Here is an 18575-nt window from a genome sequence, read left to right on the forward strand (position 1 = left end):
ATAATAACATTATTAATAATCAATACTCATCAAGGCATGGTGACAGACAGTTGTGCGAGCTGACAAACAATTCATATAAAAAATACACACTTAGTCATTCATTGTGCTTTGGAGTTTATTCAAAATTATAAATGAATGTGCTGCTTGAATACATTAACTGGCACATTTGGTATTCTGTCAACACAGGCTTTGATCCTGAGTTTAGGTGTAACATCAGTAGCGAACAGCCAATCACATGCTAAAAGAGTTTATAGAACATTAAGAATTTAAACAAATGTACACAGGAAGATTCGTCGTCTTTTGGGAGGTGATGGAAACTACAGTCGTTGGCAGGATCAGAGACGGGCTCTGGGAGGATCACTCTGATTTCGTTTTCAGCTTATGTTCAAAACAATCCCGTTTAAGCCACTAAATTAGTTTAGTCCGGTTATACATACAACTGCGAACAGCACATGTTGTCTCTGAGCTCCGCAACGACATCTCTCATAAAGATTTGCGTCTTTAAATAGTAAAATAATTATCCGAAAAACAGCTAGCCTCTTCGCTAACTAACACACAAAATACCATTGGAATGCTACTTCCGCCGCGTCACCGGAAGTTTCACCCACTTTATTTTTTACAGGAGCGCCCCTCGGAAACTTGTGGATAGATAGTGTGTAATATAGAGTTTACGATTGTAAGGATCCCTTTACTGGACTGCTGTTTTCCTCCTGGTCAGCAGGAGTCAGGTGAGAAGCGCCACTGATTGAAACACTACTTCTGATTATGCCTGATGTATCACACCTGTGTCTTGCCCTATTTAAGTGTGTTTGTGCCATGCCTTTTTGTTCAGTCTTTAGCCTATGTTACCAGTTGCAAGCTAGCCTGTTAATGTTTAAGTTTCTATCGTTGGACCCTCGTATCAGTTTTTCTTTTACTGTTTTTTGGAAGCCAGGCTTCCTTTGTTTTATTGTACCTTTTATCAGTAAAGATCGTCTTTCATTGAAGACTCTTGCCTTTTGACCACCTCTGCTCTTGGATTCATCCATTGGGGAGTTAGCTCAATCTGTTTACTCAATAGCCCCTTTTCCACCAAAGCATTTTGAGAGCTGGTTCGGTGCCTGCACGCGAACCAGTTCTTTGTGTTTTCGACAGCCAAAGAACTGGTTTGCGGCCGGGAAAACTGGTTCCAAAGCGGCACCAACTCTTTGCTGGACTAGAACCGTTCTTTTCAGCACGTCATACTTACGTCGGGGGCTAGGGCGGGTTTAGATGTGTTCTAAACATCTTTTCTGACCATTGCAAAGCCAGAAGAAACTGCAGAAACATGCAAGCGTTTTTATTTATTTATTTTATTTGAAACATAAGCAAAGAAGAAAACAGTCATGGTATAGAACAAATAAATGGAAAGAAAAAAAGACACAAGACAGGGGTACATAACTTATCAGAAAAGATTACATATCAAACGAAAAGATTAAAAGACTTACATATTTCAATTGTTTTAAAGTTTTATTGATACACGAGTTAGAGATAATCCCAAAGCAATGTACCTGCAAGCGTTTCTAGCGACGTTCACAGTGTCGTAACGACGTCGTTCCCTGGGCGCTAAGTCAGTGGAAAAACAAACAGGTTCTGAACGGGTTCGCAAGTTGAACCAACTCTGAACCAACTTTGAACCAGCACCAGTTCCGAACCAGTTCTTTTTGGGTGGAAAAGGGGTAAATGACTTTGAACACAAGAGACTCTGGTTCTATCCCCATCTTGAACACCCTCGTTACAACGATATAATGTTTTGCGAAGTAAGGACAACAGTGATGTCAACCCAAATGCCTGCAATCAATCACTGAATCGGTAAATAGAGGTGACAAAATTGGTATTACACCAGAAGAACCCACTGAATCAAATAATTTGTTTAAATGCATATTCGCTGATGTCCATCCATCCACTATGTATTTCAATGAATTTATAAAAAACAACCAAAAAAAATAAACTAACAAAAAAATGTTGCAGCGTATCTCAAACAAATAGCAGCATAGGAGTAAAAAAATATTCTCTTAATAGTCTCCCATATAAATGGTGTTTGACTGTAACTATAAGAAAACGAATCGTTTACCTAACGTAACCTCGGTTCTCTCTAGATGAGGGAACGAGTATTGCGTAAGCTAGCTTACGCTACGGGAAAGATTCATCTTTGCTGAGAAGTTGAAGCCAAAAAATTATTCCATAATTTTGTAATCATTGTCAACGCAGTCTCTGCTGAGGCAGACCATGAGCGGGCTAGCTAGCGGCTCATTGGTTCGCTCAGAGAGAATGCACGAACCTATGGGAGAGCGGCGCTGAGTCCGCGGCCAATGAGCGGATGGCGCTCGCTCACTGCGTCACAGCCCGCCAAAAGGGGCGTGGCTACAGTGTATAAAGGTAGCTCTCCCAGGCTCGTTCGTCGATTCTGTCAGCATGAAGCGAAACGCTGGTGGCGCAAGCACGGCCGGGAACGCAATACTCGTTCCCTCATCTAGAGAGAACCGAGGTTACGTTAGGTAACCGAGTCGTTCTCTTACGAGAGGTTCTCTCGTATTGCGTAAGCTAGCTTACGCTACGGGAACACCTGGTCAACGCCGTGCGCGCTGAGTAACCACTAAGCATCCCAGGGGGTAAAAACACCGGGGGAATCATAAGTGGATGAAGATAATAAGGCGGCCAGCATAGCGGCCGTTATCATCTAGTGCAAAACGCCCTAAGGTGGCCGGCGTAGCGGGCCGTGAACGTATAATGCATAAGCACATAGGGGAACACAAGGGGTGAGCCGGTTGTGATGGAACTCCCGATAGTGCGGTTTTCTATAGGAGAGCTGTATAGTACTAGACCGCCAGAATTCTAGCCTGTAAGGCGGGAACTTCCAAGTTATAAAATCTGACAAAAGTGGAGGGGGAGGCCCGTCCCGCAGCCACACAAATGTCGTGAATGGAAATTCCGCAGGACCATGCCCACGATGAGGCCATGCCTCTGGTGGAATGAGCCCTGATGCCCAGAGGGCAAGGCAGGTCTTTAGCGGCATAAGCAGAGGCAATCGCGTCTACTATCCACCTGGATAGAGTCTGTTTCGAGGCGGCTAACCCCTTGGTGCGGCCACCGAACGACACAAACAGCTGCTCTGAGCGTCTGAACGCGGCAACGCGTGTAGTGTACACTCTGAGAGCCCGAACCGGGCAGAGGCGATCAGCGTCACGTTCGCTATCGGATGCAGGCAGCGCCGATAGAGAGATCACTTGCGCCCTGAAAGGGGTACCAATCACTTCGCAGGGCGGACAGAGGCAGGTCCTCGCAGTGGTCGCATCCTCCGTTGGCGAGGGCGAGCTCTGCGTGTTCCACTCCGAGACAGAGAGCGCAGATGGGGTGGCGGTCTCCTTCCTCGAGTGAAGAGCGGCAGGAGCCGCAGGAAAATCGAGGCATCTTGAAAAAGACGCTCGAGCTCTTTTGTGAATGGAATAGTGAAAAAGGATACGGCGTCGGATGGCGCTAGCTTGCTGGGCGGCTGAAGGTGGCAGACGGCCGGTATCCTCAGTCTCCGGAGCTCGCTAGAAGATGTCTTCTCGACGACGGCGGCTTCTTCCCAGGACAGCGGATGCGTGTAGCTCGCTGAATGAAAAAGAATCGACGAACGAGCCTGGGAGAGCTACCTTTATACACTGTAGCCACGCCCCTTTTGGCAGGCTGTGACGCAGTGAGCGAGCGACGTCCGCTCATTGGCCGCGGACTCAGCGCCGCTCTCCCATTGGTTCGTGCATTCTCTCTGAGCGAACCAATGAGCCGCTAGCTAGCCCGCTCATGGTCTGCCTCAGAAGAGACTGCGTTGACAATGATTACAAAATTATGGAATAATTTTTTTGCTTCAACTTCTCAGCAAAGATGAATCTTTCCCGTAGCGTAAGCTAGCTTACGCAATACGAGAGAACCTCTCGTAAGAGAACTATTTCTGTACAGACTGTAGCATTGCTAGTCACGTCTCTAGCACAACACACAACTCTCAAAACTGAAAGCATAGATGTAGAACCTTTTTAGTGGCATTCTGCCTTGCGCCAGAGGCACTTTTGGTTGAGTGTTCAAAGTCAGTGAGAATGATGCTAAAAATACTGAAAATGCTAGAGCTTCTGTCAGGGCACTATACAGAGAGCAAATTATATGTTGTTTTTTTATTAAGCAGAAAAGTTTAGCCAGGTTCATAAAATGTCTATGAATGAATATGTTAAAAGGAACAATTGTCCAAAAATGATGCGATGACACCGGAATGCAATGGATTATTCGGATGTAAACCAAAAATTCAAAGAATGAAAAAAAAAAAAAAAAATTTACTTTATTCTTTCTTTATCACTATATCGGAGCCAGATCTTGGTCTTTCATCATAATTAATTATATATAATTCCCTTTGAGCAATGCTACTACTTCTTTCATTGTAGTAGCAAGGAAAAGAGTGACATAGACATTGTTCAAAATGTGCTCTTTTGCATTTCATGGAGAAAAAGAAGTATTGAAATAAAATGAAAAGTCATGAAATGAAATGAAGTCAAATGTTTGTTATATCATGGGAGTAAGTAAATGAAGAGGGAGATAAATGTGAGAGGATTCCTTTTATTTCGCAGGTGACATGTTCTTTGATGCAACGCCCATGTATGCAAAATCAACTCCCATGAAACTAGAAAAGTAGGGCAATAAATATATAAATATATCAGAAATACAGCTAAAATGTTCAGCGTTGGCTTTGGGGGAGGTATGGGGAAAGCACCAAAATCACAAGAGACTCTGGAAAAAGCTGAGTTCCCTGTAGCCAGGGGTTCAAAACAGAACCCAAGTGAGAAGATCAAATCCTATCCTGCAGTCAGGAGGCTGATACAGTAATTAGTAAGGATTTCTAGGCCAACCAACAGACTCTCTTGGGGCTTGGGAATGTTCACAACATATTAGAAGCAAATGTTGTTATCCATAGGATTTGTTTGGGCGGTTATTCCCCTTTTAAATAATATATATATATATATATATATATATATACACAGTATATATATATATATATATTCATAGATAACAGCACAATTGGAAACATTCCTCTCTATATGATCAAAGCTCCCAACAGAATTCTGTTACTTAAAGGTTTTTGAAAGAAATCTCTTTTGCTCACTATTTGACCCTAAACATATTATAAAATATTACAATTTAAAATAAATATTTTTATATTTGAATATATTTTAAAATGTAATTTATTCCTGTTTTGGCAAAGTGTCACATGATGCTTCAGAAATGATAATAATAGGCTATGCTGATTTGTTGCTCAAGAAACAATTTGTATTATTTTCAATGTAGAAAACTGTTGTGTAAAAAAAAAAAAATTCCAGGATTATTTGTTGAATAGTGAATTTATCTGAAATAGAAAGATTTTGTAACATTATAAATGTCTTTGGTCACTTTCGATTAATTTAATGCATCCTTGCTGAATAAAAGTATTAATTTATTTTCTACAAAAGCTTTCTATTTCAGAGAAATGCTTTTCTTTGAACTTTCAACAACAATTGCAACTGAAAGCAGCAAATCAGCATATTAGAACTAGAATTTCTGAAGGATCATGTGACACTGAAGACTGGAGTAATGATGCTGAAAATACAGCTTTGCATCAATGGAGTAAATAACATTTTAAAATATATTAAAATAGAAAATATTTAATAATATTTTACAATATTACTGTTTTTACTTAGCCTGGTGAAAACCAGACCATTCTCAGTTGTAACTGAGTTATGGTCTGGCAAAGTGTCATAGACAAATCATTTCCAGAGGGTCGAAACCAGCGGACGTCGGGGATAGACCCAAAACCAATCAGAGCGATGAAGGAGATGACATATGCAGAGCGGCAGAGAAGCATCTCCAAGAGTTGTTCTTAGCTCGGTTTTTAACATAAAGAAAACGTTCAAATCGCTTAATACAGATGCGATAGCTGATTCGAATGAGTGATGTTTGATGGCGGCATCCATCTTTGTACTCTAGGCTACAAAATCTGCTTCAAAATCCCAGCGCTGTCGTCATCGTGTAAAGCCCGCCCAAACGTTTCTGATTGGTGCCGCGATTTCGACGGATTACAAATGGGCTTGAATGAGTTCTTTGCCAGACTAACTTTCAGAGCAAATCTAAATTTGAAGGAAGTTGTCTGGGTTTTCCCAGGCTAGTTTTTACTGTATTTTGGGTCAAATAAATGCAGCCTTGATGAACATAAGAGACATGTTAAAAACATTGAAAAAATTGTACCTATCCCAAACTTTTGAAAGGATTATTTTGTTGTACTAAGTGTTTCATCTCATCTTATACCACTGCACAATGGCTGAACCTAGAATGCTTTGTTCTGATTGGCTGACATATTTTCTAATGTGTTAATTTATCTTCCATAACTGCACGGAAGTAGTTTCAACCAGGTCTTGAGCACATTACAAGTCTATATCACTGTGCCAAATGATTTCACCATAACAATTGCTCTAGCCTGCATTGCTCATTCTAAAATGGGCTGTAAAATGGGCTGCTCTTGGGCTGTTTATAAAGAAGATTCAGGGAAGTAGGTCTATATACACACAAGATTGTTTAAAAGGACAAAACCCAAAAAAATGTCTTGAAATAAAAACACTTTTAAAAAAAACTGTGGTATGCAGAATAACTGACAATGAACCGATGAATTATTAAAAAAAATAATGCACACCTCAGAGGTAGCCTCCAGTCATTGCAACGTTACCACCTTGGTGTGCATTATTTTTCAATAATACAATAGGTAGCATGTCATCAATTATTCTTTACACATTCAATTGAGACTGGGCTGGTAAAATATGGAATCTTTTGCCTCGTCATTGTAGCTTCCATAAAATGCTCTCAAAAAATCATCGAATTCCATAATTGCTTTTGGTCTGTGCCAGGATTTGAATTTTACAGGCATTGCCAAAGAGTAGGGGAGAAAAAATATCAAGACCAACACTCCTAAACCTCTAACTTCATTCTGAAGAGGTGAAGTCAATGAAGAAAATGCAACAAGCAAAGACAGGTCTGGCACACCTTGCTTTGCACGGCTGGAATTTTTAATATGATCAATTGTAAAAACGATATGAAAAGTTGCCAGTGATTACTAAGATTAATTCCCTTTTGCCTGGAGACTTAAATTGTTTTTTTTTTTTCAACCTGTCAATTACAAATTTATAAATTTAGAATATAATAAAATATGAATTTCAAGGCCCTATATGGCTCAAAGGTTTTCCTGAGAGATGAAGCTTCATTGACCTTCTGCTAGAGTTAAACTTAGCACAGTATCTCTGTATGCCAGAATTATTGGAGAAACTTTAAAATTCAGGTAAAAAGAGCAATGTTTGATCATACTCTAGTTGGCAGAATGCAAAAGCAGATCGTACTTATATACGCTGCTGATTAAAAGTTGTCTGGAATGTTGAGAAAGATGTGCAGCTTTGAAGCTGTGTGTTGTGCTGGTTGAAAGGTCCAGGGGGCAAGAATAGCTGATACGTGACCTAAATTAAATTATAGCAGGATGGCAAGTGCTCCTGAATCCAGTCCAAAATCCTTTGGATGGAACTGAAGCCTTCAGGGGTGGGTGGATGGGGGGAGTCTGAGTTGCTAGACTATCTTTGAACCAGGACAGAAACAGATTGTTGAAAGCAGTCTCTTTTGCTCACCAAGGCTACATTTGATCAAAAATAGTTTAACCCCCCTTAACATTTTGTTAAAGGTCCCCTGACATGACATATTCACTTTTTTAACATTAATATAAGTTCCACTAGCCTGTACTAGTGTATATGGTCCCCCAGTGGCTAGAAATTTCAATCGGTATCTTTCTCTGCCTTTGAGAAAATGAAAGCTCAGACATACATGCTGATCTCGAATCTCCCCTCTATGACGTCATATAGAGGAAAGGTAACCTCCACTTTCTCTGCTTTGCCCACCCAGAGAATTTGGCTCACCCATGAGAAAATGAGCTAGGAAGTACGAACGTATGAGCTCAATTTCAGTTTTTCCTCGAAAGATATCATGGCTTGCAAACAAGCGAAGCATGGTAGTTGATCAGTGTTCGAATGTACAAATGAACACAAAAGTATTTTTTAGCTCCTTCATCCCAGCCTCTGAAGAAACAATGGCTTAATTTTATTTTCACTGGAAATGCGTCAACACAACTTCCCAAAGTTTTGTATGGTCCAAACATTTCACCGACGACTGTTTCCTCAACTTAGGCCAATACAGAGCTGGCCTCGATGAAAGTCGGAAAATAAACCGATCGGGCTAATAAGAAACAATTCCTGATGTGTAGCCTAATTGTTCAAGTTTAGACAGGTAATCTTTCTCTCAAAATTATTCAATACTGTTAATGCATAAATCAAGCCAGTGACTAAAATATCAACTTCACATAGTTTTTTTTTAGTAGGATGAAAATAATCTTAATTAAATTGTGAAAAAATTATACAGAAAGCGATCAAAGAAAAATCTTTCCACACAGCGCGAGTTAACCTGGAAAACTCGTTATGAAATCAATGACAAATGTTACACTGAACAACAAAGCTCTTGCTGAATGTACATCAACATGATTGCATTGGTGAAAGCATTAGAGAGAATGCAGATACTGCATTTCAATAAGATCTTCATGTTCACAAACAAACTGGCATCTGCTTGCTCAATGCTCATCACAGCAAAATTTTATGTGATGGGAATAGATATAAATACTTTAAATACTTCTCAAGATTCATTAATCTCTATAATATTAGCTGTAGTAGTAAAAACGTACACTCAAAAAAATTAACTAAGAAGGTTGTGCACTTTACATAATATATTTATATTACTTTATATTTTTTTCTATTAAGGTGTATGTAATTATGTCTCAACAGTACAAAATCCTAACGTGTTGTCTAAACACAAACCATTTATGTTAAGTAAAAAAAATTCAGATGGTGGCATATAGTGCGAGTCAACTGCCATTTTTCCCGAACTTAATTTGAATGTGTTCAATCTGCTTAAATATATGTACAATTTAAGTTTACTTAATCCGTTTGTGTTTGCTTACATGATTGATTTGTGTTGCATTCATTGAAACTGGGCGGTGCTTGTTAGTTCCCAGCATGCTTTGCATATGGTTGAATTAAGAGAGAATACGTGTTAAAATAAAGTGTTATTTTCAATGCATTCTCATCCTTTAGCGTCATATAGTACGCTATATGACAAAACGGCGCTATACTACGCACATGGTACCCATTATCATTAATATAACACGCGCTGTGATGGTTAGGTTTAGGTGTGGGGGTAGGGTAGGGTAGGGTAGTCTCATTTTACGCTAAAGGATTTATGACGCCTTGGGTTTGCGTGAATATTAACGATAAAGGGTGCCATGTGCGTAGTATAGCACCGTTTTGTCATATAGCGTTCTATGTGACACTAAAGGATGAGAACGGGCTGGTTATTTTATGTGTTTTCAAGAAGATAAGAAAAGGGGAAGACTTGGTAGTGCATAATTGTGTTTAATGTTAAACTACATTTATTGAACATGCAATTACTGAACCATTTAGAGGGGTGATGAACTGAGAAATCAAATTTTCCTTGAGCTTTTGACATCTAAGAGGTCATCATATAATAAGAATATCCTGTAAGTTTCAGAACTGAAAACATCCTTGTTAGTCCAATAAAAGCTTTTATTGACACCAGCCCATGCAAGCAAACGTATCATTTTTAAAAGTGGGGAACTATGACGTCAAAGAGGATAAAACACCACCCCCGTAGAAAAAGATCAACTCCTACTTCAACACGTCCGATTTGGCCCCGCCCACCAATTCGCGCATTACACGCATAGCTAAATAACATAGCATAGCCTACCTTGTGATGACAAACCGGATCGAGCTACCAAGGAATACAAAATATTATGCAGTGTCTGTTTGTGGAAAAAGACAGTCGCTGCATATGCTTCATCTGGATTCCAATAGGAATGCAAAACTTTATTTTTCATGACGTTCCTGCTGATGAGGTAAAACCGTCTGGATTTGCAGACCGATTAAGAGTAAAGAACGGTGGTGTGCTGTCTATATTGGTTCTGACAGGAATGGTGCAACACACGGACTCTGGGTCGAACCTGTGTGGTCGAATTATTCCGTTTGCCATTTTACAACATTGGACGTTTTCAAAAACAATTTCCCCCACGTACACTGACGAGGTGAGTTCAAACTAATTATAATATGCAAAACTGTTATCCACTCACAGCAGTGGACGTTTACTTCTAGGTCTTCAGTGCGAGATGCCCATAAAAATCCAGCGTTTCTGAGCTGGGGTGAAAACTAGGGTAGAAAATAGCTTATTAGTTATTAATTTTGATGTTTTTGAATGCAAAAACCAAGGAGTAAACCACTTGGTTAGGTTGAAGACTGATTCAGCAGTTTACATCATATGATTTGGCAGATGAAGCAAGTAAATCTTATTATTTAAGATGCTTAATTAAAAGTGCTATTAGCAGTTAATAGATGACTATAGTCTAGAAATTGATTACGTGTGACATTACAATAAATTATATAGCATTGGATGGAATAATTGGAATAACAATTGCATAAGGCTGAAATAAAGCAAGTTAATCATGTGGAAATCCTTTCCATGATTTTTTTATGTTCATTCAAAGAGTTATTTTTTTAGTTAAGTATTCGAGAGAGGTTCACATGTGATATGTAGCTTTTTCATATGCAAGGTTAACCAATCAAAGCAGTGGAGGATTAAACTGAATCCCACAACAGACACGCCCCCTTAAACGTTCAAATCAGAGGCTAAAATCAGGCTAGGGAAAATTCTAAATGATGACTATTTTTGATATAAAAAACATAAGGGCAACCCAGGAAACATTCTAAAATAATAAAATACCATAAAAATTACCGTAAAAAAATCTGAAGCCCATATAGAATCACGATTTGCACCACCTTGACACTCACGTCATCATATTATATTAGCGCGCGCATATTATATCATCTGCTCCTCAGATTTCTCTGCCGAAAAAGGAAGCTTGTCGGCAGCGCGAGGAGTTTGGCAGCGAACGAAGCGTCTCATTCCCTATTCAGAGAACATGGGTTAAACTTACACCAGTAACCAGAGATGTTCTCTTTCATAAGTTTACTCAAAGCTGCGTAGCTAAGATGCGGTGGGAATGAAATACCAAACTCGCCAAGCTAAGAGCTGCATAACTAGTACAATGTCCAGATATCTTACATGACTGGTTCAAGCAGACAAAACATGGGAACCTGTCATCATGTCGATATTAGATTACCCTGGTAGTAATCTCTATTAATCTCCAGTATTATTACATTGTTTGATACAATATAGTTTTATTTTATTTTATTTTTATTTTATATTGGTTTATTTATTACCATATGTTACTGGTATTTATATTGTTTAATTATATATGTTAATATTGTGTCTAGTTTGTCCCTGTAAATAAAGGGGTATTATTTTTTTTTTTGACAAAGTGTGTGCGGTTTCGTTTTCTTAAGTAACGTTTAAAAGAAATGATGTGAAGTTTATATTTTAGTCACTGGCTTTACTTATGCGTAAGTATTGAACAATTTTGAGAGAAAGATTACCGTTCTGAACTTGAACAATTAGGCAACACATCAGAAATTGTTGCTGTGTATAGCTCGATCAATTTATTTTCAGACGTTCATCGAGGCCAGTTCTGTATTGGCCCAAGTTGAGGAAACAGTCGTAGGTGGAGAAGTTGTGTCAGCGCATTTCCAGAGAAAATAAAATTCACCCATTGTTTCTTCAGAGGCTTGGATGAAGGAACTAGAAAATACGTTTGTGTTCATTTGTACATCCGAACACTGATCAACTGCCATGCTCCGCTAGTTTGCAAGAAATATCTCTCTCGAGGAAAACCTAAAATCATCCCTGCGTGTTCGTACTTCCTGTTCCTATAGCTCATTTTCTCATGGACGAGCCAAATACTCTGGACGGGCAAAGCATAGAGAGGGGATAACCTTTCCTTGTTATGACGTAATAACGAGGAGATTCAAGATCAGTGCGTATGAGCCAAGGGGGTAATCCATCGACCGGAAGTTGAAGCCTCACAGGAGTTGCCATCTTGTAGCAGAACTTCACTTGAGTTAGCATTCCCATTGACTCCCATTCATTTTGGCATCAATTTGACAGCGAATAACTTTACATCTGAGGCGCTTGAAGACCCCATTTGTCCTTTATTTATTTCTAAAGAAACACGACAATGTATAAAATGCTCCATTACCTTGTAGCTTATGTTATGGCCCCGTAGAAGCAGTTTTAGTGAAAGTAGGCTAACGATTGCGTCATACCCACGCGTCTCTCTGTCGCACAGTAGAAAGATTACCGTATGGACAGGAGAAGAAGCTCGCGAGCAATCGAGGAAACATGGAGGCAAAATGACAAAATAATTAATCCGAATACCTAGCAAAATTGTCTCCTTCTACTAGCTCATGGACAGCTCCTATTCACACTCTCCGCCTCTGCAAGTTTCGGAAGGGAATGATTCAGATTTCTCATGCCACAGCCACTAGAATACAGACGGGTTGCTCTAGTCACATCTACGTCGTCAAGCTCTGTCTGAGTCTGCGCGTCAGGGACGGAAGTGCTAAAAAATTGCCAAAAACGGGCTTCAATCGTCTCAATGGAGTTCCAATGAGATTGCTCTGTCCACTTCTTTTACCGTCTATGGTCTGAGCTGCAGAGAAGAGAAAAGCCCCGTTTACACCGCCAGCGACACGTAGCGACAAAGCGACAAGATCCCATTCATTTCAATGGAGCGCTGGCGACATCCAGCGACACGGGCGACAATGACCGTTGGCGACAGAATGTGGGCATGTCAAGCTGCGCTCACACTACACGCGACTTTGTCGCTGCAGATCACCAGTGGCTGCGCTGGAGGACGTTCCCACACAACTGGTTGCCTAGTAATGTTTGTGAGTTACATTCAAGGAAGTTACTCTATGTTAGACATCAAATGCTTTTTATTGCCGCTACAATCAAATATTTAGAAGAAAAAGTCTAAATAAAAATGGAATCAGTAAATAAAATGCATAATATTAAAGATGAACTAGAAACAGTGAGTGCTCGTTGCCATCGCGGCTATTCAACTGCAGCAAACGTGCAAAACCGGTCTATCTGTGTTCCCGAACACCAGACCGGTCTATCTGTGTTCCAACGCCCCTGATACCAATGGTATTAAATAGTGTGATATATAGGTAAGTTAGTCATGCCCTAAATAGAGGCAACTTGTAAGTGAAAAACAAAATCGGTTGTTTAAATACGCCTTATTCACGGCAGCGCCATCTTTGATTTTTAATGAGAATGAAAGCGAGGCTGTGAGGGGTAGACTTGCATCTCTTCAATGGGCTGTACTGTTATTTAATGTGTTTTCAGATTGTTCTGCTCATGAAACACAGGAAAAATACCTTTCAATGAAATGTCAGTTGACAAAAAACTCCTGACAATGTAAGCTGTGGAAAATTGTAAGTAATCTAGGAGCTTTATTCCGCTTTTTACAGCGGATGCCATTGAAAACACAGTAAGTCTATCCCTCACAGCCTCGCTTTCATACCTGTCATGGCGCTGCTCTGAATAAGGTCTATACTCAAATCTTTAATTTTCTGTTTATGTTATAACCCAGGTGAAAAATATGTATTAAAACCTGTATGCTTTTAGTACAATAGAAATATACTGAAGTATAGTTTTTATACATTTAATAGTATAAATCTACCCCAAACATACTAATGTCTGCTGGCCTGTTATAGGATCATAATAATCTCTACAATATTGGGAGCACAGTGTATATGGTTAGCGAACGTGTATATCTATAAGCACGTCTCTCACCAAAAGACATCTCTCCTGTTCTCCTCTGGTTCTCCTCACACCACAACTCAATTTGTCTCTGACCGTTCTGTTTAACATTATACTGGCCTGTCCCTGATCTCTTTAGCATAGCAGGCTCATAACTTTATGGCTTGGTCCGTCATATGAGTATTTGCTCAGCGTCCGAAATGTCATTGCGATTCATTATTTTTCTGTTGTTTGAATCGACCTCTCCCCCGCTCGTTGCCCCACGCCCATTTTCAGACGCGGAAGTAAAATTTTCTCACAAAAACGACTTCAGAAGCTTCTGTAAAGTATTTATAAGTATATTTTAAAGAAAATCTAGTTCCTACATAATTTTTCCTCTGACCTGCAATATGCCTTTTAAGCGTTTCCCAACCCAAGGCGTCAATAAGTCATCAGAAAAAGACGCCATTCCAGACTGGAAGTAACTTTTCAGATTTTGATTAAAGATTACCATGGGAAAACATTTATATATATATATATATATATATGAAGAGTTCAGATGCAAAAGCCTCTAAGTGCCATTTGAAATTTTCTTCTAGAATGATCATTTTTATCAAGCTTGTATATTTAAGTTCAGTGATTTCACTTAAATGGCAATGATAATTACCTATTAATTGTTATTTAAGTCAAATTACTGAACTTAAATATACAAGTTTGATAAAAATCATCATTAAAGAAGAAAATTTCAAATGGCATTTAGAGGCTTTTGCATCTGAACTCTTCATATATATATATATATATATATATATATATATATATATATATATATATATATATATATATATATATGTTTACTTGCACAAATTAATTGTTCACTACATTTAGAGGCTTTTGCATCTGAACTCTTCATATATATATATATATATATATATATATATATATATATATATATATATATATATATATATGTTTACTTGCACAAATTAATTGTTCACTACAAGAATAATATGCGCTAACAAAAAATACACTCTCAGAAAAAAAGGTACGAAAGCTGTCACTGGGGCGGTACCTTTTCAAAAGGTACACTTTTGTACCTAAAGGGTGCATATTGGTACCTTCATGGTACACTTTTGTACCTAAAGGGTGCATATTGGTACCTTCATGGTACATATTTGTACAATTATGGTACCAATATGCACCCTTTAGGTACAAAAGTGTACCTTTTGAAAAGGTACCGCCCCAGTGACAGCTTTTGTACCTTTTTTTCTATAGGTTCAATTTTGATTTCACAGGGACTTAAGGGCTTGGAACGCCATGAGGATGAGTCGTTAATTTCATAATTTTCATTTTTGGGTGAACTAACCCTTTAAAGTAGATTTTAAAAAAGTTACGTAATATCCAAGAGATGATTACAATGTTACGGAGTTCCAAACAGCAAAACAATTGTAGGCTACAATTTCTAGTTATGATCACATCAACTGCTTGATTGTTTATATATCCCCAAAAAGTAAACTATATTATCGCCCAGCTCTAATCTGCTAAATATGACTATAAAGCATATTACAAATATTAAAATCACGATTTTCTGAAAAGCTGATTAAAAACAATGTACACTGAGAAAAACACAATACAAATAAGATAACTGACTTGACTTAACATCACAGCACGTCTAGACTTTACGAAATCAATGCTGCATATTTTCGACCCTGATTAAAGTTAATATGTGTCTGTATAAATTAATTATTGCAAAAGGATAAACAGATAAACAAGAGATATCTGTAGATATCAGGTTTCTCATGGCTTGATCATACAGTAAGACAGAAATGAAAAAATGCAGCAGCAATAAATGACACTTACCTTTAGAATCTCTCCACGCTTGAAACTTAATTCATCATCTGCAGTAGCTTTGAAATCGTATTTAGCTATTGCCTCCATAGCATGGACTGTGTGGACACAAGACAGATATGCGGCTACAGAAGGAAGTGTTTCTACATGCAGAATAGCTCCCCTAACTGATCTGATTCAATCTCTTAATTTCTGTCCTTGTCCCTGCTGTCCGTGGAGTGACAGATCTTCCTGGTCTGCGTGCTGGCAACCTGCAGACAGACATAAAGATTTGATACAAATGTACTCATCTATATTGACAAAGCATAAGGAAAAATGTTGTTTTTTGCCTTTTTAATCAGATCTGGAGTGAAGCAGCTGTGAAATGTACGCAAAATATAAAGGGAACGAAATAACTGGGTCGAGCTGACGTTTTCTTGCAACTGACTATGAGCCAATAAGAGGAATCAGATGTGATGTGGGGTGTCTTGGTGATACTGGTGAGATTTAGAGTCATTAAGATCTGGCACATTTGTACCACAACAAACGTCAACTAATTGCAAATCCAAAGACATTCATACATTGATGTCAAGATCATGTTTAAAGCTTAGTGGTTGGGGTTTTGATCCATACCTATGATTTTATCATTTGAACCGATTCACAAAGGCGATTTGTTTCGCTGACTCGTTCAGAGGCTTTTTTTTATGCGAAATAAATGATTCAATTAACCGATTCGTTGAACACTTGTTACACTTAATTAATATTGTCTATCTCTAAAAACCTATAAAGATTATGTTTGCGTATTTAAGGATCATTCTCTCAAAGCAACAAAGCAGACCATTTCATTCGTTGTTTTAGTCAACTGCAGCTATATAACTTTTAATGAGAGCAAAATAAATAAAATAGTTTTCAAGAAAAACATAATTTTAATTGGCCTATCATAATTCTCCCTTTTCTCGTTGTCAACTAGAACATGAACTGAACCGGACGACAGACGACTCCTTCAGAGTCATCACACAAACTTAATAATTGTGTATGAAAAATACCATATTCACAAACAGAAATGGACAAATAATAAACCTAACATTACATTATTAAAAATTGAGCTTAAACATTATATTGAAGCCCTAAAAGATGCAAGAAATAAAAAAGCGAAATGGATGTATACTATATTTGAATCCCTTTCGAGTCAGCGAATCTAAACAAATGAATGAATCAAGATAAATTTTTACTATTGCTATGCACTACGTTGACAACAGGGATATAGAAATCTCCATGGAGAAGCTGACACCAGCGACGTATTTCAAGAGAACAGGATTACATGGAAAGTGCTATAATTTTCAGATATTAGTAAACAAGTGTTTAATAGAATATTGTTCACAGTGATATCACAGTGATATATCATAGATTAATGGTGAAGTCTGTAGTTTGAGAGCATATGTTATTTATTGGGAATATAATTATATTTTTTTTAAATAAACATTTTTTTAAAAAAGACATAGCTTGTGGGGTAAAACGCCCCCTATGCTGAGTGGTAAAACGCCCCCCAAGGGGCATAGTTTCTCTTTATCGTAATTACTATAGTAACATATTTCTGTTCATCAAAGTCTTTATTTTACACTTTAATGCAGTATAACTAGACGGTAAAATCAAGATATTTCAACAAAACATGAAAAAATTACCCCTCGTGAGCATTATCTAGCTAGCTTGGTGGATGCAATGATGCAAGGTGGTTAGGTGACCCAATAATAAAACATAGTGACTTTTAATGCATTTTTGGAATATATTTCACTATAAATATACTAATGTATGTTTAATATTTATTTAGGGTTTCCTGTTTTTCTTGATGATAGTGGTGAACAAATACAACATATTATCAACCTCATATAGGACTAGTGTAGAAATCAAAATATTAAAATGTTACAAATTTGGCTATTTTGTACATTCCTGAAATAAATATTAATAGCTATACACATGTTGTAGCATTACTTGGCTTTTATTTTTAGAGATTAAAAACTATGTTCATTTTGCTGTTGATCTATGAAGCAAACTTTGGTAAGAGAGGGGCATTTTACCCCACCGCTGGGGCAAAACGCCCCCTTTGTACAAAAATATTTTCAGTTAGAAAAATAAATAATTATGAAGGTTGAGCAATTTTAATATTTGGTAAATAACTCCTGCCATAGTCACTCAAAACTGGGATGGTAATTCTAGTCACATTTATGTTTTGTTTCACTGTCAAATTTCCTTAAGGGGCCGTTTTCCACCACTCTACCCATATATATATATATATATATTAGTTGTTAGAACAGTTTTTTGTTGTTGTTGTTGTTGTTGTTGTTGTTGTGATTTTAAGATGATCCTTTGTTTTGACACTAAATTTTCAGCCTTAATTGTGAATTAGTCACCAACAGGTCACTCTCAAACATAAATTCTTTCCACCACATAGCCTAACGTTATATCTTTCCACACATCTGATTGAAACGAAACGAGCATCGAACATCAGTTCTTATGCAAACAGAACTTACCCAAGTCACAGAGGTGCAGGTTCCCTCTCCGATCCCCCTTACGCGTTAAAAAAGATACCTAAATAAAACTGCTGTATTTTAACAACAGTAAAACCATGTTATACGGCTCACTATTTCAGTTAATTTTCCCTACTCCGGAGTAGCTCTGTGAAAAAAAGCAAGCGGGCTGTTATAATTTCCGCTTCCTTCGTGTTATGGTCAGCAAAGATGGAAAGGTCCAAACAAAAACTTGCACACGCACACTGAATAAATACATAGAAACTACATAAATCGACGGTGCACTATAGATCAGAGATTCGATTCAAAGGCGCTTGCCCGGTTATCTAAACATTTTCATCTCGCTGTGAAGATTGTAGTAGGCTACAGATTTGGCAAGAAACAGGAGAGAAGAGATTGGTTGTTCCAGTTCTCCATGAG

At 38.1% G+C, this 18575-nt stretch overlaps 1 protein-coding gene across 4 annotated transcripts in view; it reads right to left on the reverse strand.

The window, feature by feature from the left end:
- Window positions 1–18575, reverse strand: part of grb2a (growth factor receptor-bound protein 2a) — a 34459-nt gene extending 15884 nt beyond the window's left edge. For all 4 annotated transcript variants that reach the window (XM_039691704.2, XM_039691703.2, XM_089134109.1 and 1 more), the window contains exons 1-2: window positions 18159–18575; window positions 15664–15902 (exon numbers count right to left, since the gene is read on the reverse strand). In XM_039691704.2, coding sequence (XP_039547638.1) covers window positions 15664–15741 — 78 coding nt within the window. In that variant the 5' untranslated portion in view covers window positions 15742–15902; window positions 18159–18575. The remainder of the gene's footprint in view (window positions 1–15663; window positions 15903–18158) is intronic.

The sequence above is a fragment of the Pimephales promelas genome, chromosome 8 (genome assembly GCF_988280905.1).
Source record: "Pimephales promelas chromosome 8, fPimPro1.hap1.1, whole genome shotgun sequence".
Lineage (NCBI taxonomy): Eukaryota > Metazoa > Chordata > Actinopteri > Cypriniformes > Leuciscidae > Pimephales > Pimephales promelas.